This window comes from Malaclemys terrapin, chromosome 12 (genome assembly GCF_027887155.1).
Source record: "Malaclemys terrapin pileata isolate rMalTer1 chromosome 12, rMalTer1.hap1, whole genome shotgun sequence".
NCBI lineage: Eukaryota > Metazoa > Chordata > Testudines > Emydidae > Malaclemys > Malaclemys terrapin.
In genome coordinates this window covers 18638245-18657903 of record NC_071516.1, presented here as the reverse complement: position 1 = coordinate 18657903, position 19659 = coordinate 18638245, and the positions used below count along the sequence as shown (strand labels likewise).

The 19659-nt window shown below is 44.3% G+C and overlaps 1 protein-coding gene across 3 annotated transcripts in view; it reads right to left on the bottom strand.

Annotated features, from left to right (window-relative positions):
• Positions 1-19659, bottom strand: part of SULF2 (sulfatase 2) — a 267917-nt gene that overhangs the window by 71593 nt on the left and 176665 nt on the right. For all 3 annotated transcript variants that reach the window (XM_054045653.1, XM_054045651.1, XM_054045652.1), the window contains one exon: positions 12312-12551. In XM_054045653.1, coding sequence (XP_053901628.1) covers positions 12312-12551 — 240 coding nt within the window. The remainder of the gene's footprint in view (positions 1-12311; positions 12552-19659) is intronic.

The following is a 19659-nucleotide window of genomic DNA, read 5'->3' as shown; positions in this document are numbered from 1 at the left end:
TTTCCTGTCTGGCCAGTTTGAATCTCATTTCCTGTCTGGACATCGTGGCGAGCTCAGCAGCACTGGCAACGATGCAGAGCTCTCCAGCAGTGATGGCCGTGCAATCTCAGAATAGAAAGAGGGCCCCAGCATGGACTGATCGGGAAGTCTTGGATCTCATCGCTGTGTGGGGCGATGAGTCCGTGCTTTCCGAGCTGCGATCCAAAAGACGGAATGCAAAGATCTACGAGAAGATCTCTAAAGACATGGCAGAGAGAGGATACAGCCGGGATGTAACGCAGTGCCGCGTGAAAATCAAGGAGCTGAGACAAGGCTACCAGAAGACCAAAGAGGCAAACGGACGCTCCGGATCCCATCCCCAGACATCCCGTTTCTACGAGGCACTGCATTCCATCCTCGGTGCGGCCGCCACCACTACCCCACCAGTGACCGTGGACTCTGAGGATGGGATAGTGTCCACGGCTGGATCCTCGGACATGTTAGCGGACGGGGAAGATGAGGAAGGAGATGAGGAGGACGAGGCAGTCGACAGCGCTCACAACGCTGATTTCCCCGACAGCCAGGATCTCTTCATCACCCTTACAGAGATCCCCTACCAACCCTCCCCAGCCGTTACCCCGGACACAGAATCTGGGGAAGGATCAGCCAGTAAGTGTTGTAAAAATCTAAACATTTATTTTTAACAGAACAGGAATATTAACAATTTAAAAAATGGGTTTCTCATGATTAGTTTGATTAGCTTAACGGTTCAGTCATGGGCAGTGCAACTATTGAAAAAAAATCTAGCAATGTCCGGTTTTGCATGATTGTCCTGCCCAAGCCGCTCTACTGGTTAGTCACTGCTACAGCAGCTACAGTAAAATGCGGTCTATATGTCCGGGGATGGAGCAGAAATCCTCCTGTGACATCTCGAGGAAGCTCTCCTGGAGGTAATTGGAAATCCGCTGCATTAGGTTCTTGGGGAGAGCGGCCTTATTGGGTCCTCCGTAGTAGGACACGTTGCCACGCCACGAGACTATCAAGTACTCTGGAATCATTGCTCTGCACAGCATGGCGGCATACGGCCCTGGTCTTTGCAGGCTTTCCCGGAGCATTCTCTCTTTCTCGCTGTCAGAGATCCTCATGAGGGTGATGTCGCTCATGATGACCTGCTTTGAATGAGGTAGGGGAATGTTAGTGTTGGGACTGCTTTGCCGTTCCTTTACAGAACTGTAACCGCTGGTTTGCAGCCACGCGGTGGAGGCGGGAGAGGGGCAGCCGAAAGGGATCGTTCCCGGGGACAGCCGCGAGGGTGTGGGACAGGAGCAGACTTCCTGCTTGCCGAATTGCTGGCAGGGACCGACATTGATTTCAATGTGAAATGAGGCCATTGCTAATATTAAAGTTTTAAGCTGCCACAAGTCTACGGCTTACCATGTCTGCCTGCAACAGAAATTCCGTTCTCCTGAGAGGCTTCTCAAATGTGCTGTAGAAGACCCCAGGCACTGAATGCGAAGGCCGAGAATTCGACCTTGTGCTGAGTGCGCATGTGATAGGTGCTGTGCATGGTCTTGTTAACAGAGAAAGACTATGTTCTTTGTTCACAACTACATTTATCTTTCTGAGGAATTCACTCCCTTTTTCCCATTCCCACAGCCCCATCTGCGACTGTCTCACAACCTAGCCTGTCATCACACTCCCAGAGGCTAGCGCGGATTAGGCATAAGAAGAAGAGGACACGGGAGGACATGTTCTCGGAGCTTATAGCCTGCTCCAGAGCCCAGGCAGCACAGCAGACCCAGTGGCGGGAGAACTTGACCCGAATGCACCAAGCCAACATGGATCGGGAGGAGAGGTGGCGTCAGGAAGACCAGCAGGCGACTCAAACCCTGCTTGGACTAATGAGGGAGCAAACGGACACGCTCCGGCGCCTTGTGGATGTTCTGCAGGAACGGAGGCAGGAGGACAGAGCCCCGCTGCAGTCCATCTCTAACCGCCCTCCCCCGCCACCAAGTCCCATACTCCCCTCACCCAAAGTGCACAGAAGGAGAGGCGGCAGAGTCCCTGCTAACTCTCACTCCACCCCTGCAGAGAGCTCGAGCAGCAGAAGGCTCTCATTCCCCAAAATTTGACAAGTTCTTTCCTTCCCGCCTGACACAAGCCCCCGTCCAAGTTTCACTTTCCCAGTTCCATGTTTGGTTGATAATAAAAAATACATTTCTGTTAACTACTGTTTCCATCATGTTCTTTTGGAGGAGGGGGGGATAGGGGGTTGGTAATTCGACAGGACAGTCACCTTTGGCAGGGTATATAGTCGGGGGCAGGCACAGCAGCAGGGCACATACATAGTGCAGTGATGCAGTGACTAGTTACCCTGGTTAGTCTGGGAGGTTGTTTTCATGTTATGTGGTGGGGGGTGGGTTGCTCTGTGACTTTGTGGCAGGGGAGGGCAGTTACAGATCTTAAGCGGCGGTCCTTAGGCAGGATCACAGAGCCACACAGCAGGGGATCTGTAACCGTCCTCCCCCTGCCACAAAGTCACATAGACCCCCCCATACACACAGTCCCTATCAGGAGGGGTGACAGGCTCCGTTGAAACAACCATCCCACCGCAGCGGAGCCTGTCAATCCTTGAGTTTAGAAGCTGCATTCGCGCCACTACAGTACACCCGCTCCGCACCACAGTCTGCGTCCCAGTTTTAAAAAATTCCCGCGAATACAGTATTAAAGAAAACGGTGTGCTTTAACAAAGTAGAACTATTTTTATTTTGAAACGTGTGTTGGAAGTGGGGTGAAGGGGGTATGTAACTGGATAGGATAGTCAACATTAACTGGGCAAAGAAACGGGGGCAGGTTTAGCTTCTCAATACACAAACTTTAAAGTCACAGGTTACCCTGCTCACTCAGGAACTTTGCTTTCAAAGCCTTCCGGATGCACAGCGCTTCCTGCTGGTCTCTTCTAATCGCCCGGCTGTCTGGCTGTGAGTAATCAGCAGCCAGGCTATTTTCCTCAACCTCCCACCCCGCCATAAAGGTCTCCCCCTTGCTCTCACAGAGATTGTGGAGCACACAGCAAGCTGCAATAACAATGGGGATATTGGTTTCGCTGAGATCACAGCGAGTCAGTAAGCTTCTCCATCTCCCCTTGAGACGGCCAAAAGCACACTCCACCACCATTCTGCACTTGCTCAGCCGGTAGTTGAAGAGTTCTTTTTCAGTGTCCAGGGCGCCAGTATAGGGCTTCATGAGCCAGGGCATTAGCGGGTAGGCTGGGTCCCCGAGGATGACTATAGGCATCTCCACATCCCCAAGAGTTATTTTGTGGTCCGGGAAGTAAATACCTTGCTGCAGCCGTCTAAACAGACCAGAGTTCCTGAAAACACGAGCGTCATGAACCTTGCCCGGCCATCCCACGTAGATGTTGGTAAAACGTCCCCTGTGGTCCACCAGTGCTTGCAGCACCATGGAAAAGTAGCCCTTTCTGTTAATGTACTGGCTGGCCTGGTGGTCCGGTGCCAGGATAGGGATGTGAGTTCCATCTATGGCCCCACCGCAGTTTGGGAATCCCATCGCTGCGAAGCCATCTATGATCGCCTCCACGTTTCCCAGGGTGACTACCTTTGGCAGCAGTACATCAACGATTGCCTTGGCTACTTGCATCACAACAACCCCCACGGTAGATTTGCCCACCCCAAACTGGTTCGCGACTGACCGGTAGCTGTCTGGCGTTGCAAGCTTCCACAGGGCTATGGCCACTCGCTTCTGGACAGTCAGGGCTGCTCGCATCCGGGTGTCATTGCGCTTCAGGGCAGCGGACAGCAACTCACAAAGTTCCAGGAAAGTTCCCTTCCGCATGCGAAAGTTTCGCAGCCACTGGGATTCATCCCAGACCTGCAGCACTATGCGGTCCCACCACTCAGTGCTTGTTTCCCATGCCCAGAATCTCCTTTCGACGGCATCAACATGACCCATTGCCACCGTGATGTTCTCGGCGCTGGGTCCCCTGCTTTCTGAGAGGTCTGTGCTACTCTCAGACTTCAGGCCATCACCGCGTTGACGTAGCCTCCTCGCCTGACTTTTCTGCATCTGCCTCAGGGAAAGGTGTATGATAAGTTGCGAGGCGTTGAGAGCGGCCACAACTGCAGTGATGGTTGCAGCAGGCTCCATGCTCGCAGTGCTGTGGCGTCCGCGCTGTCACTGACTAGAAAAGTGCGCGAACTGATTTCCCGCCGGCGCTTTCAGGGAGGGAGGGCGGGAGTGATGGACGGATGACGACAGTTACCCAAAAGCACCCTGGACACCTTTTTTTTACCCAGAAGGCATTTGCGGCTCCACCCAGAATTCCAATGGGCAGCGGGGACTCCGGGAACTGTGGGATAGCTGACCACAGTGCACCACTTCCAATGTCGACGCTTTCCCCGTTAGTGTGGACTCACAAAGTCGAATTACTGTCCTTAGTGTGGACACACACGTTCGACTTTGCAATATCGATTCCAAAAATTCGATTTAAGTAAAATCGAACTACTCTCGTAGTGTAGACAAGGCCTAAGATTCTACAGATAGATTATTTTCCATGTGTTCACCTAATTCACTTTTCCCATTTTTTCTTCAATGACCTTTGTAAGATATAAGAGCACCAGGACTTTCATAACAGCTGACCTATATGTCCCTTATGATGCATCTAACTATATCTTAGGTACTAATTTTCCCCTTCCCATAACATCTAAGCACCTCCAAATCTTGAATGTATTTCGCCTCACAGCACCCCTGCGAGGTAAGAAGGTGCTATTATTTCTGTGCCTCAGCTCCCCATTTGTAAAACAGAGAGGCTAAGTGACTTGCCCAAGGTTCCACAAGAAGCTGGGAACTGGACTTGGGTCTCCCCTATCTCAGACTAGCACCCTATTCACCAGACCATCCTTCATCTTATACATAAGTAAGGGAGTTACAATTCAACACAGCTTGCTAGTCTGCCTCCAGAATGTCCTTTCCATAAAGGCTTATGGATGCAAGTGGTTGCTTGCCAGAGCAGTTATCATGTTCTGTTCTGCTAGACTGTTCCACTAAGAGATTTCACAAAATCTATTGTTTTGTCTTTGAGCTGGATACAACAAGCCAAACTTTCCTACTACCTACCAAACCACGTGTTGCTGCTGCACTGGATGAGTCTGTAAACAGTATGGGCAACATACAATATGCCTGAGCTCTTAGAAAAGCAGTCTTTAGAAGCTGCGTTAGAATTGTTACCTGGAGTTTGATTGTAACCTTGCCACTCTGTGGATTAGCCTCTACAGTCATAAAAAATAAGGGTGTCTTAGAGAAGTTGTGCCTCAATATGATTTTGAAAAGCTGAATGACAGTTCCGCAAACGACAGGGTTCTGGAGAATACCATCAGAAAGGAAGTACTCAGTTATCATAATGAGGATTGTGGAATACATGCCTAGATAGACAGAGATCCTAGACAATATGGGGAAAATCTCTTCTCAGTCTTTTGGCTAAGATCCTGCCTAATAGCCGATGCATGCTGTGTTAGGAAACTATATGCTACCCTTTAAAAAAGACAGGCCCAACAATCTGATAGGTCTTTTCAATCTGTAAATAATATGGTCCTAAATGATGTAACATGGATTTTGAAAGCATTTTGATAACGTGCAAATATTCTATTTAGCTTTTCGCTGTTTTGAAGGCTATGAGATAAGAATCCTATTTTTAAGAAATACCACTCTAAAAATTGCTAGTTGGCGGAAATGATAAATCAATATGACAAAGCCATTATACTTTAAATGCTAGAATTGGCATCCTATCATAAGAGTAAATTACTGGAAAAAAGATGAGGTGTTTCTGACAATCTAAAATATCCAATGCTGAAAACAGATACAGTCAGGCAAAAGGGAAAGGGAGGGGTGCCAGTGATATGTGGCTGGGCAAAAGGAAACCACAGATACTTTCTTTGGTTTACTTCTACAGCCACGGATGTATTCGTGTCAGGTACAGAGGCGAGCGTTGTTGGACCCTGGTCTACACTGTGGCTCTAAGTTAGGAAAATATTTATAGAAGGGCATATGCTCCTCCCGTCTACAGAATGCTTAGGGAAACCTGTAGAATAAGTCATAGTAGGTAGCCAGAGGGGATAGGTGGTTATGCAGTGGAATCCTCTCTAGTGTACAGATGCCTCTCATTTCTGCAGCCTCTGCATGAAGCCCAGCTGTGGTTCGGCCGTTCAGTCAAGGGGAAGAGCCAGGGAAACAGAGTTCCAGATAGCATGTTCCCTCTTAATTCTATAAGAGCTCACAGTACATCTACACAATAAGTTACAAATGCTCAGAGCCCTGTCGATATTCACTGTGGAGGAGGTACATGCATGCAGAGGCCAGATTCAGCACTAGTCAGCTACATGAGGTGAGAGTTGGAGCCACTCTCCTGACTCCAAACCACAAAAGACCAGAAATCCAAGAGCCTGTTCCCTGAAGATTTTGTTCTCTCTAATTTCTGCAGGGCATTCCATCTCCCTATACTGCATTGCTACAGGCCCTGCTTGCCAGAGAAGATAACGTAGTTAGAGGCAGTGGATTATGGGCTATAGATCTACCCTTCACTTCTGTTTCTTTTAACATGGTGCCTGGTTGCTCCCTGCAATAACTGCTACCATAGTAAATTTTATATGCAAAAATCCTCCGTCCAGGTTATTTTCAAGCGTAGAGGTCTCCAAAACTGTCTACAAATAGGGTATTACTGGTCTGACAGCCCCTGCTAGGATGTTTCAAAACAGAGAGTAATGTGATTTAGGCCAATAGGAGTTGAAAGTCATTGAAAGTCAATGGACTTAGGAACTTAAGTGCCTAAGTCACTTCTGAGAATGGAATTTAAACACCAAAGTGACTTAGGCACTATTGAAAATTTTACTCCAAGTTCCTCATCTAGTACAAAAAACCCCTTGAACACAGGAAAGCAGATATCTGAGTTGGGATACATTGTTTCCCAACATGCATAGAACTCCCAGTGGGAGGAAGCACGGTCTAGTGCGGGAGTGGGCAAACTTTTTGGGCCAAGGGCCACATCTGGGTGGGGAAATTGTATGCAGGGCCGGGGCAGGGGGTTGGGGTGCGTGAGGGAGTGCGGGGTGTGGGAGGGGGTGCAGTGTGCAGGAAGGGGCTCAGGGCAAGGAATTGGGGCAGAGAAGGGGTGAGGGGTGTATGAGGGGGCTCAGGGAAGGGAGTTGGGGTGCAGGAGGGGTGCAATGTGCGGGCAGGGAGTTGGGGGGCAGGAGGGGTTCAGGCTCCAGCCTGGCACCACTTACCTAAAGCAGCTCCAGGGTGGCAGCAGTGTGCACCGGGGCCAGGACAGGCTCCCTGTATACCTTCCCTGACCCTGGCCCTGCACCGCTCCAGGAAGCGCTGCGGCTCCTGGGGGAGGGGGTCGGAGGGCTCTGCATGCGCTGCTCTTGCCGTGTCTCCAGGTACCTCCCCAGAAGCTCCCATTGGCCGCGGTTTCCCGTTCCTGGCCAATGGGAGCTGCATGAGGCAGTGCCTGGAGGCATGGGCAACGTCCGGAGCCTTCTGTCCCACCGCCCGGAGGCCGCAGGGAAGTGGTGCCAGCCACTTCTGCAGAGCGGTGTGGGGCCCACGGCGCCATAGGGGGCAATCTTGCGGGCCTGATTCAAAGCCCTGATGGGCCATAGTTTGCCCACCCTTGGTCTAGTGGCTAGGGCACCAGACTGCAAGCTAGAAAACCTTGCTTCTGTTCTCAACTTTGCCAGTGACCTGCTGCGTGACCTTGGGCGAGTCACATCACCACTGGATAGCTCTGTTTTTCCTCCCAACTTTGTCTGTCTTGTCTATAAGCTCCCCAGGGCACAGGCTATTTCCTACTATGCATTTGTGACCCTATTGTGCCAGGCACTGTACAATCTCAGTTGGGGGGTCTCCAAGTATTACTATAATAGAAGTAATAAATAACAACAGTGGAAAGCAGGATGCTGCAGGGAAGAACTGAGAATCTGAGAATTTTGCCCTTGCCATGTATTTGAACATTATAATCCAGTCACATCTTTTCTGGGTTCATTCCTCCTTTAATAAACATTTACCAATAGCATTTCTCCTATTAGAATTAAATTTATGTTAAAGTTATTCTGAAATGTCAAAACCTCAGAGTGATGCAGAAAAATAATTATTTGAATGCAGTCAGCTACTGTATCTGTTTAGTCTAATACTAACTGAAGGAAATGGAACATTGTGACTGAATTTTAATGAATTAATTAGTTAATTATTGTAAAGGCCTGCGAAAGTGCTAAGTATGATTATTACTTTTATTCCCAGGAAACCTCAAATAATAGCAGAGCTAGGCTTCCTATAATGATATTTCTCTCAGTTCATAAAAAATGAATGGTGTAAATTGGTATTTATTAATTTTTTTGTATAATTCAAGTATGAGCCTAATGTCATAAGGCCAGATTCTGCTATCCTGACTCAAAAAGAGTAGCCTTTTATTGTGTGAATAGCCCTGTTTAAAACACTGGGCTATACCTGCAGTAGGTTACTACTCAACATGAGTGAGGATGACCTAATCTGGCCCATATATATAAATGTGTTGCACCTGCTGCATTTTGGTCCAAGTTAAGCACTGATGTAAGTGAACGTAACTTCCACTGAAGCCTCATTGAAGCCAATACCCACTTTCACCAGAGCTGAATTTAATTAGTTACACAAGCCTTTTCATTTCCTGACTGTAGATGAGACTGAAAAAAACTATAATATTCTGGAATGGGTCACCAATTTTAAGACCTAATCCGTAAGACAACCAAAAAAAAAAAAAAAGAGAAAGAGAAACTTTTCTCATTAATGTCTACAGAAAAAGTTTAGGTTAGTGTTACGATCAAATATCTTGGTATTTGTTACTAGGAAAAATACACCTCCACAACAGTGTATCCTGCATTTTAAGTGCCGCTTCCTTAAAAAAGATGTGTGTATCCATGGAAAACAGAACCTTCTTTCTGTAAATGTTTATACACGGAATATTTGGCAGTCAATTCTCAGACACTCAGAAATGTTTATCACAAGATCTCTTTGTTTTCCCTCCATTCTATACGTCTCCTGCTCAGGGTCTGAGCCTCAGTGCCCATTATTTCACATCATGATGATTCAGGCATCAGAGATTTCACCATGCTTTTCCACAAATGAATCTTCAGCTGACTTAATGTGTTTACCTAAATTGTCCTTCATGTATAATTTCCCACAATGTGTAATAAGGCAATGATATGAGAAGCTCTTGAGTTGGACTGTTTGATGTACAGAGAGCAAGAACACACTGTTTGCATGGATGAGATGCACAGACAGAACAAGGCAGCCTTTATAGTTACCCCTCATGACACCAGCATTTTCCAGACTGCAAGCCAAATTAATGCTCATGATGACACACATATACACTCTCACTTGCTACAGGTTTGGTGGCAGAAGGAAAGGAAAAGCCAAACTCTGTACTGTCCCAGTGCTTATTTTAACTGATCCACAGAAGGGTGAAACCACAGCTCAGTCCTGAATCTTATGCACGCTGGGTGAAATCTGCCTCTGCTGAATTCAGTAACAAAAACACCCACTGACTTCAATACTGCCTGGATTTCACTGTCTTGTTTATGGTGCTCAAGCAATGTTGATTGGTGCTCTATAAATATGATACACTGGTAGAGAGTTTAAAAACTACAGAGACTAAACTTCAGGAAGTGATTGTGGGACTATCATACTGTTCTCTTGCCCTCCTACACTTTTTCCACTCGATCAAGTGTGGGAGAATCCTGCGTCATGTTGGTTCTCCTGCCTGCACTTAAGTGGCACTGTTCCAGGGGTATCAGCAGCAGCTGCATAAATCTGACTGGAACCGAATGAGCCTGAACAATTCCAAACCACTGCTTCCATTGCCACTAGAAAATACCACAGTGCAGGTAAGAGAACAGGTAGGAAGATCCCACAGAATGGTGAGAATCCTAGTCTGCAACAGGGACATAATGCAGGGATAGACACTGAAACCACAATGAGAAGGGCCAAAGTCAAACAAATACAGAAACTAGGGAGGTGGAAAAGGGGAGAGGCAGGGAAATTAAGGAAGGTAAAGGAGAGAAGAGGGTTAACAAGAGAAAGGAGGGAAGAAATGATAAAGAAAAGAGAGAAAGTAACTGGACTGGGAGCTAAAAGGAACAACAAAATAAATAAATATTTAAAATAAAACCTCCCCCTTAAAGTTTTGAATCTCCCCATTTGAAAGTGAATGTACGAGAGCTTCCTTCCTTATGGTCCCACCTCAAATGAAAAGACTAACATGAAACAAAATCATCATATAGTTTCAGAGCAAATCAGTGTCACTGTCTTTGACTTCAATGAAATTTATGCATGTGCTTACATTTCTTTAATAGGGAGCCTTTCCTGAATCAGGGACTTTGTTCAAGGCTGCAGCCATTTTCAAACAGGACCTCACATTTCAACAGTGAAATGTTACTTGTCACAGCTGAAAATACCCTCCTAAGAAGCTTCTTCTTGAGATGTGAGATAATGAGGGCAATAGCAAATCTTCTAAAATGTGAATCCTTGAGATTAGTTAGTGAAGCAGGTAAATCTGATAAGATCTCTGGAAGAAGCAGGTAAAATGAACTGCCACACACAGCAGATACACCTTCCTTATCAGTAAATTCAAGCCAGGAATCATAAATGAACAGCATGCTCTAGAGTTTCAGCCAGCCTTCGTTAGTGGCCACCGTCAAATTTGCTTCTAGGATCAAAATCCTGTATTTGTCTGCATTAATGGGGATTTCATTCATACCAGAAAGTCAGTTACACAGTTCTATTTGTATTCACAAAAATGGTATGTTTTGCATGTCAACAGATGTTACAATAAATTTGGCATGTACCAGGGGACAGCTTGAAACTGGGACAGGTTGAAAATTTTGTCTAGATTTACTGTATATTAAAACTGACTATTTTTACTTGAACTTCCTATTTAAATTTGAGTCCAAATCCTGAGAGATGAACATCTGTGACTCTTACTGAAGTCAATAAGAACAGCAAGTGTTCATGATTCGGCCACTGGATATTACAATAACAATTACAATGATCAAATAGCAGCAAACAAAGGACAAATGCATTATAAAGAGGAAAACATGACCTCAGCGTCATGTGCATTTTGTAGGGTCATAGATGTTAATGCCAGGAGTGATAAATGAAAGGAAATTCTATCAAGTAATTAGGTAGCCACACTTCCTCAATTTCAAGACTAATTCAAGCCTTTATCTGAGCAAAACAAAGCAAGGAAATACCGAGTTTGTTTGAAGACCACTCCCTGCTTTCTGAGCACCAAGTGCCCACGTGAGTGGTTAGAAAATATTATGGCTACTATTTAACATTAATATTGCAGAAGTGCCTAGCAGCGTCAGCCAGATCAAGAATCTACTGTGCTAGGTACTATACAAACATACGGTAAATGACAGTCCTTGCCCCAAAGAGCTTAGTTAATGTATGCAGGCCTAGGATTTTGTATGAAATCATGCTTCCTGACCTATAAGATGCTGATGAGCAGCTCAGTACTAGTAAACTCAAAGTAATGGGCAAGGTCTTGCACTACAGGGTTTGTGGACACCAGAAGGAAATGGGCTTGAAGCAGCAGCTCAGACTTTCTGAATTCCTCTTCCTAGGCTCTTTATTACTATGAGGCATTTGCACGCAAACAGGATCTTTTGTTTCTCAAGAGTTCATCTGCTCCTGCTGCCTATTCCTCAGCTCAAATTTTTTCTTAATCTTCTATTTGGGAAATCATCTCCGTAGTAACCAATTACCCCAACCCAACCCATACACACACACTGACCAAGGTGACGTTTCTTCTCTTCTTTCCCTAGTTTTACTAAACTAACTTATCTGTTTTAAGAGGAACTCCATCTTCTCTCAGTCTAGGCCCTGGCGCTCTCCCAGTTTCTTTCCTCTTCACTGAAGGTTCTGCCTTATCCACCTTAGGAGCATCAAAGTATCATTTAGCAGCACAGTATGTCAGTGCTGTATGTGGTATGTCATGCCCTGGATTCAGTTCCACGCCAACAAGATATGCTGCTTCTGGAGTGAGTCCACCTATTTCTAACTCCACAACCTGCTGAACAGTCTTATACACTGAAGTAAGAAAAAATGGTGTCAAAGCTGCTTGCAAAGCTGAAGCTCTAGCACCCTGATTTACTGTGGCCCTTTGCAAGAATAAACTAGAAGATAGGACACTGGCTTTTCTATTTGCTGCGAGGTCTGTGCCTGGTTTTTTTTGTTCACAAGTCAGCAGCTGGAGAGATGGTTAGGTGCATGGGTCTTACCTGTCCTGTATCCTGTGTTATTCAGGTATATTGCAAATGTGCGTATTTCATGCTGAGCCTGCCAGGATGGAGAGGAGCAGTTCTCATTGTTGGTGTAGGTGTTGTGGTTGTGAACATATTTCCCCGTGAGAATAGAGGAGCGGGATGGGCAGCACATTGGGGTCGTCACAAAGGCATTGATGAAGTGAGCACCTCCCTGTTCCATGATCCGCCTCGTCTTATTCATCACTTGCATAGAACCTAAAAGAAGAAAACCATCAGCAGCTTACAAAAGGTTTTTCTTGTTTTCAGTTAAAAGAACAAGCCACAAGCTCACATGCTAAGTCAACCAGTATCAGGCAGAGGGGGAGAGAACAAATTGCAAGTGGGCAAGGACATCTATTAGACAAAACAAGCCCAATAAGGAATGCAAGATTTCTGAATACAATATTATAGATTATAGATTCTTACTAGAAGATTATAAATGTACGGCTGGAAGGGACCTTGAGCGGTCATCAAGTCCAGCCCCTTGTACTGAGGCAAGACCAAATAGACCTAGACCATCCCTGGCAGGTGTTCGTTCAATCTGTTCTTAAAGACCTCCAAAAAAGAACTAGATAAGTTCATGGAGGATAGGTCCATCAATGGCTATTAGCTAGGATGGACAGGGATGGTGTCCCTAGCCTCTGTTTGCTAGAAGCTGGGAATGGGCGATGGGATGGATCACTTGATGATTACCTGTTCTGTCCATTCCCTCTAGGGCACCTGGCATTGGCCACTGTTGGATGACAGGATACTGGGCTAGACAGACCTTTGGTCTGACCCAGTATGGGCGTTCTTATGTACTTAATGATGGGGAATCCACAACCTCCCTTGGAAGCCTATTCCAGAGCTTAAACTATCCTTATAGTTAGAAAGGTTTTCCTAATATCTAACCTAAATCTCCCTTGCTGAAGATTAAGCCAATTACTTCTTGTCCTACCTTCAGTGAGCATGGATAACAACTGATCACAGTCTTCTTTATAGCAGCCCTTTAACATTTTGAAGACTGTTATCAGTCTTTTCTAGAGACTAAATCATGCCCAGTTTTTTTAACCTTTTCTCATGTCAGTTTTTCTAAACTTTTGATCATTTTTATTTCTCTCTACTGCATTCTCTCCAATTTGTTCACATCTTTCCTAAAACATGGTGCCCAGAACTGAACACAGAACTCCAGCTCAGGTCTCACCAATGTTCAGTAAAGTGGGACAACTGCCTCCTGTCTTAAATGACACTCCTGTTAATGCACCTCTGAATGAGAACCTTTTTCACAACTGCATCATATTGTTGACTCATATTCAATTTGTGATCCACAGTAATCTATACCCTTTTCAGCAGCACTACCGCCTAGCCAGTTATTCCCCATTTGTAGTTGTGCATTCAATTTTTTCTTCCTAAGTGAAGTACTTCGCACTTACAATTGAATTTCATATTGTTGATTTCAGATCAATTCTCCAATTTGTCAAGGTCATTTTGAATTCCAATCATCTCATCCAAAGTGCTTGCTACCCCATCCAGCTTGGTGTCATCTGCAAATTTTATCAGCATACTCTCCACTTCACTAATCCAAGTGATTAATTAAATTATTGAATAGTATCAAACCCAAGACCGATCCCTGCGGGACACCATTAGATATGACCTACCAGTCTGACTCTGAACCATTGATAACTACTTTTTGAGTATATTCCTTCAACCAGTTATGCAGCCATCTTACAGTAATTTCATCTAGTCTGCATTTCCCTAGTTTGCTTATGAGAATGTCATGTGGAACTGTATCAAAAGCCATACTAAAAATCAAGATACATCACATCTACCACTTCCCCCCATCCACTAAACCTGTAATTCTGTCAAAGAAGGAAAATAGGTTGGTTTGGCATGATTTGTTCTTGACAAATCCATGCTGGCTATTCCTTATAACCCTATTATCCTCTATGTGCTTACAAGCTGATTATTTAATAATTTGTTCCAGTATTTTTCCAGGTATCAAAGTTAGGCTGACTGGTCTATAGATTCCCAGATCCTCTCTGTCCCCCTTTTTAAAGACTGGTACTATGTTTGCCCTTCTCCAGTCTTCTAGGACTTTACCTGCCCTCCATGAGGTCTTGAAGATAATTGCTAATGGTTCTGAGATTGCTTCAGCTAGTTCCTTAAATATCCTAGGATGAATTTCAGCAGGTCCGTCCACCTTGAATACATCTAACTTAGCTAAATGATCTTTAACCTGTTCTTGCCCTATTTTGGCTTGCACTCCTTTCCCCTTGTTGTTAATATTATTTGTGTTAAGCATCTGGCCACAATTAACCTTTTCAGTGAAGACTGAACAAACCAGATATATTAAACACCTCAGCATTCTTGATGTCATCACTTATTAGCTCTCCTTTTCTGCTAAGTAGAGGACCTACGTTCCCCTTTGTCTTTCTCTTGCTCCTAATGTATTTAAAGAACCTCTTCTTCTTACCTTTTATGTTCCTTCCTAGGGGTAACTCATTTTATGCCTTAGTCTTTCTGATTTTGTCCCTATATTCTTGAGCTAGTCTTTTGTACTCCTCCATAGCAATTCATCCATGTTTCCACTTTTTGGTAGGATTCCTTTTTGATTTTCAGGTCATTAAAGAACTCCTGATGGAGCCATATTGGACTCTTCCTCGTCTTCCAATCTTTCCTTCATATCGGGATAGTTTGCATTTTTGCCTTTTATATAGTCTCTTTAAGAAACTGTGAACTCTCCTGAACTCTTTTTTTCCCTTAGATTTTGTTCTCATGGGACCTTAACTACCAGTTCTCTGAGTTTGTTAAAGTCTGCTTTTTTGAAGTCAATTGTCCTTATTCTGCTGCTCTCATTCCTTCCTTCAGTTGTTCAAATACAATCAAGATCAACAATGACCAAAAGCCACTGTTATCAATGGCCACCCTGTTTCCTCGGGGACACATTCCTCTGGACTCAACCCAGTTCCTGGTGGGGAGGCATCCACTTCAAAGAAGCCACCATCACTATTGGCACTCATTGTCTCTCTGTGCAGAGAAATCAAGGATTGAAAAGACATGGAGAATGAGTTTCCCTCTGACTCGTAAACGTGGTCCCTCTAGATTAGAATTAAAGCATATTGATGGGGAAAACTTGCACTGCTGCTGCTTGGACTATACCTGATCTAGAAGGAAGTTTAATTGGCACCTGCCACTAGCACAACATGCACTTAAAAAAATCCCAAATAAATAAAAAACTTTACATATCATCAAACCCTTTCTGTTATGAATGGGAGCAAAGTACCTTACAGACAATATCAGGATTAGCATAAAGTTTCATGTTGGAGTGGAGCTGGGGCTAACTTACCCAAGGTTGAGTTGGATTAATAGTTCAGCTTTAATCAATGTATCCTGCAACCATCTGGCACAAACTGTACGTTGTTTCTGTCAATAATGGGTTTAGGTTTCTTCTAAGCTCTTTAGGAAGGGATTTCATTATGAAATTGCAACAGTGAGTTGATTTGATACAGGGCACATTGATACAACCATGACTCAAATCTAATGGGTGGTGAGAATGGTTGCAATCCATGTAGGAAATCTGACTCCCTGGTTCCATGAAGGAAAATTTCTACTGCAAGTCTTTTCATCTTAAAATTACCATGGCATTAGATTTCTTGAGATCATTTTGTTTGAAAACAAAAATAATGTTTTTGTTAGGAACCTTTTCATCTAATCAGAACTCATTTTTGTAATTCTTCATCACAGGAACGAAAGGCCATTTGTAAGACTGACTCCCCTGTAAAAGAACCTGTTATACCGCACATACTAAAAAGAAGTATATTAAAAAAAATAGACAAGACCTTTTTTATAATCACAAAATAGAAAAAAGTTTGTACTTTGGGAGCAGCATCCCTCTTCAAAGCCTCTAACTTCACTTACAATTATAACAACCAGTTTTACTGTATGTGAGCTCAAAAACTGCAAATGTTAGCACTGCTCTGTCTTATGAGCTAATTCAAAAATAAATAAAGCAGGCTGAAGGAATGTTTTGTCATTCCACTATTAAAATACAATTTTAACAGGCTGAAGGAATGTTTTGTCATTCCATTATTAAAATACAATTTTAACAACCCCTTTAAATGACAGAGGCATCTGTGCATAAATAACCCTACATGTTAAGTCTCCCCTTGGGGACAGTAACCTTCTTTAATAAAACTGCTGCAATGACAAGACCCTATATATCAACAGTCTTTAATACAAAAACATATGATCTAATCTGCTTCCTCAGCTTGAGAAATAATGCAGAGTGACAGATCAGTGGAAGGCAAAAACCAACCATACCCTTCCATGCAATCTTAAGTAGGCCAGCTTTAAATATTTTAGAACAACACTGAGCCAGCCAACCAAAACTTATTTTCTTCATCCTGCATCCAACACAAACTTGGTGACATTAAAGGAAAATAGAAATTATATTCTTCTATGGCAGAACATCACTTGTGTGTTAATCAGTGATTGGAATCTCTGCAAACCATCTTCTCTCGAGTGGGAAAACCTTCCGGGATTTCATTAGTTAGATTTTGATGTGCTAAGAGAGGTTATGCTTTGAAGTGTCAACATTTTATTCAGAAAAAGGTCTGTTACAAGTCTAAAATCATAGATAATAAAGTTGCCTTATCTGTAATGGTGTGCTTTTTGGAGAACTGTAAGAAAATCTATGGTGAAAGATTTGCTGAGCGTCATCTAGTTGATGCATTCAGCTGTCCAGTAGACAAAGAGACGCATAAAAGGTATATAGTACTAGACTGAAGTTCTGTTTGGACTTCATGTGACATCAGCTGCAACAACTTGTTTTGCTTGATCTCACTTCAGAGTTTATTCTACTGCTGATGTCACTGTTTATACTAATATAATGTGGAAAATTCACAAACTCTCTACAGACTTTGAGTGAGGCCTTGACATTGAGGAAACACTACAAAACTGTGCAAGCTCCGTGGCAGACACTGAGAAGTCACTCCTTTTTACAACTCTGTTTGTGTACTAATAATTATCCCCTACCATCTGAGAACAAAGCTTTCCCTGCATTATGTGTCAGAGAGCCCCTTATCGTCTCCTCCACTGTAAATGGAGGACAGAAGAGCTAAAATGGTCAGAACAGAGATGTATGCTTCGGGGTACCTGGGATGTCTGCATATTAAGATGAAAACTGTAGGGATCTTCAGTAGCACAATTTAACATTCAGAGTAGATGGTGGTCTTATGATGAGCCCTGCAACATCTTTCAGGGATATAATGAATCTGAGAAATGCATTTCACAGAAGGGCTTTATTATCCATCCAAAGATTATGAGGAAAAGTGCAAAGGAAGTATATATGGTATGGCTGATAGAAGCACTAGATCCCAGGAGTGTGCACGTAGGATATTTTTCAAAAGTTCTTCAAATACTGCTGCATGGCAGGGCATATTAAGAAAGAGGGCTTTGTTGTACTGAAACAATAACTGAGCAGGCTGTAACGGGTGCTTCTTAAAACCTCACATTTCCTATGACAACTGGCATTTGTGCAAAAGCCTGAAGACTATAGAAAAGACAGGTAATTATAAGAGATTCAAACACACAAACGCAGGTTTTTTGTACATACTACTGCACGTTTTTGTGCACACATTTTGCCATGCCTTAAAAATATGCCTCACTGCATAGTGTTTCCCACCCATCCCCTTCTTGCTTGTATTTATTAAATAGTCACACTATGACTGGACCTTCTTCTAGAGACGTGTCCAAGTACATTCACTATTACATACCCGTAGCAAAGTTTATCTCTATGATCACATTTTGCAAAAGATATGATCGCAGCAGAAATACAGAGTATTAGTCATACAAGCATTCAAATATTGATCCGTGAGAAACTACTTTCCTGTACTAGGATAGTGGGATCCAGACAAGTCTCTCCAGCTAACCAATAATGGTGTGTAATATTAAAGAGTAGATTTCCCTTTAGGTGTTAAAATACATTAACATCTTTAAAAGATATAAATATTGAAAAGGGAAATATAAAAATCCTGTATACGAATTTAAATTATGGTCTGCAGGAGCAGAATTTATTGTGAATTCTTCAGTATAAGCCAATAGTAGAAACTTGTTGAACATAAATAAATAACTTTTGCAGCTGTTTGAAGATCTAATATTGAATGTTTCATTAACTAGCATTTTATTGTCAGAGATCATGCAATTAATATCAGTGTTTGGCAGCTACACTTGTTAAAGAGCTTGAATTAATCTCCAAGTGACTTCATCTGTTTTGAAGCTAAATTTGAGAGATACCTGTAGGTGGACATGTCTATTCAACCTCTGGAATTTTAATGTATGCTCTCGTAAACATTACGCTTGCTTTCTATTTCCATTTCCATCTTACATACTATTTTCCCCCAATTTTCCCTCTTTGTGCTTCTTTCTTTTAAAAGCTGCTAACAGATCACTTCTCCCTATGTAGGAAAACTGCCAAGCACATTGTCTTCTTGCGCCAGATTTGTAATTATTCAATGGGACATATATTAACAGGTTACTCAGATCTCACTAACATGAATAAAGTACAGTAACTCCTCACTTAAAGTTGTCCCGGTTGTTTCATTGTTATGTTGCTGATCAATTAGAGAACATGCTTGTTTAAAGTTGTGTAATGCTCCCTTATAATGTCGTTTGGCAGCTGCCTGCTTTGTCCACTGCTTGCAGGAAGAGCAGCCCGTTGGAGCTAGCTGGTGGGGGCTTGGAACCACGGTGGACAGGCAGTCCCCATCAGCTCCCCACTCCCCTAAGTTCCCTATGCGGCAGCCACCCAGCAAACTATCAATTGCCGGCAGTTCAACTGTCCCTCCCGCTACTGCCAAGTGCTGCTCCTGCCCTCTGCCTTGGAGCCGCTCTCCGGAGCCTCCTGCTTGCTGTGCCCGGGAGGGGGGGGCAGGAGAGAAGAGGGGCTAATGTCACGGTGTCCCCCTCCCTAGGGTTACCATATGTCCTCTATTTCCCGGACATGTCCGGCTTTTCGGCAGTCAAACCCCCGTCCGGGGGGAATTGCCAAAAAGCCGAACATGTCCGGGAAAATGGCAGCCCTGCTCCTCCCCGACTCTTCGGCTCTGTTTAAGAGCCGGGCTCCCCGAGCGCTACCGGCTTCGGGCAGCCCCCGTGCCTCCAGACCCTGCGCCCCCAGCCGGGCACTTCCCCTCCTGGGCTCCGGCGGTGCAGGGTCCGGAGGCACGGGGGCTGCCCGAAGCCGGTAGCGCTCGGGCAGCCCGGCTCTTAAACAGAGCCGAAGAGTCGGGGAGGAGCAGAGCCGCTGCGGCTGGAGGCTCTGCTCCTCTTCGGCTCTGTTTAAGAG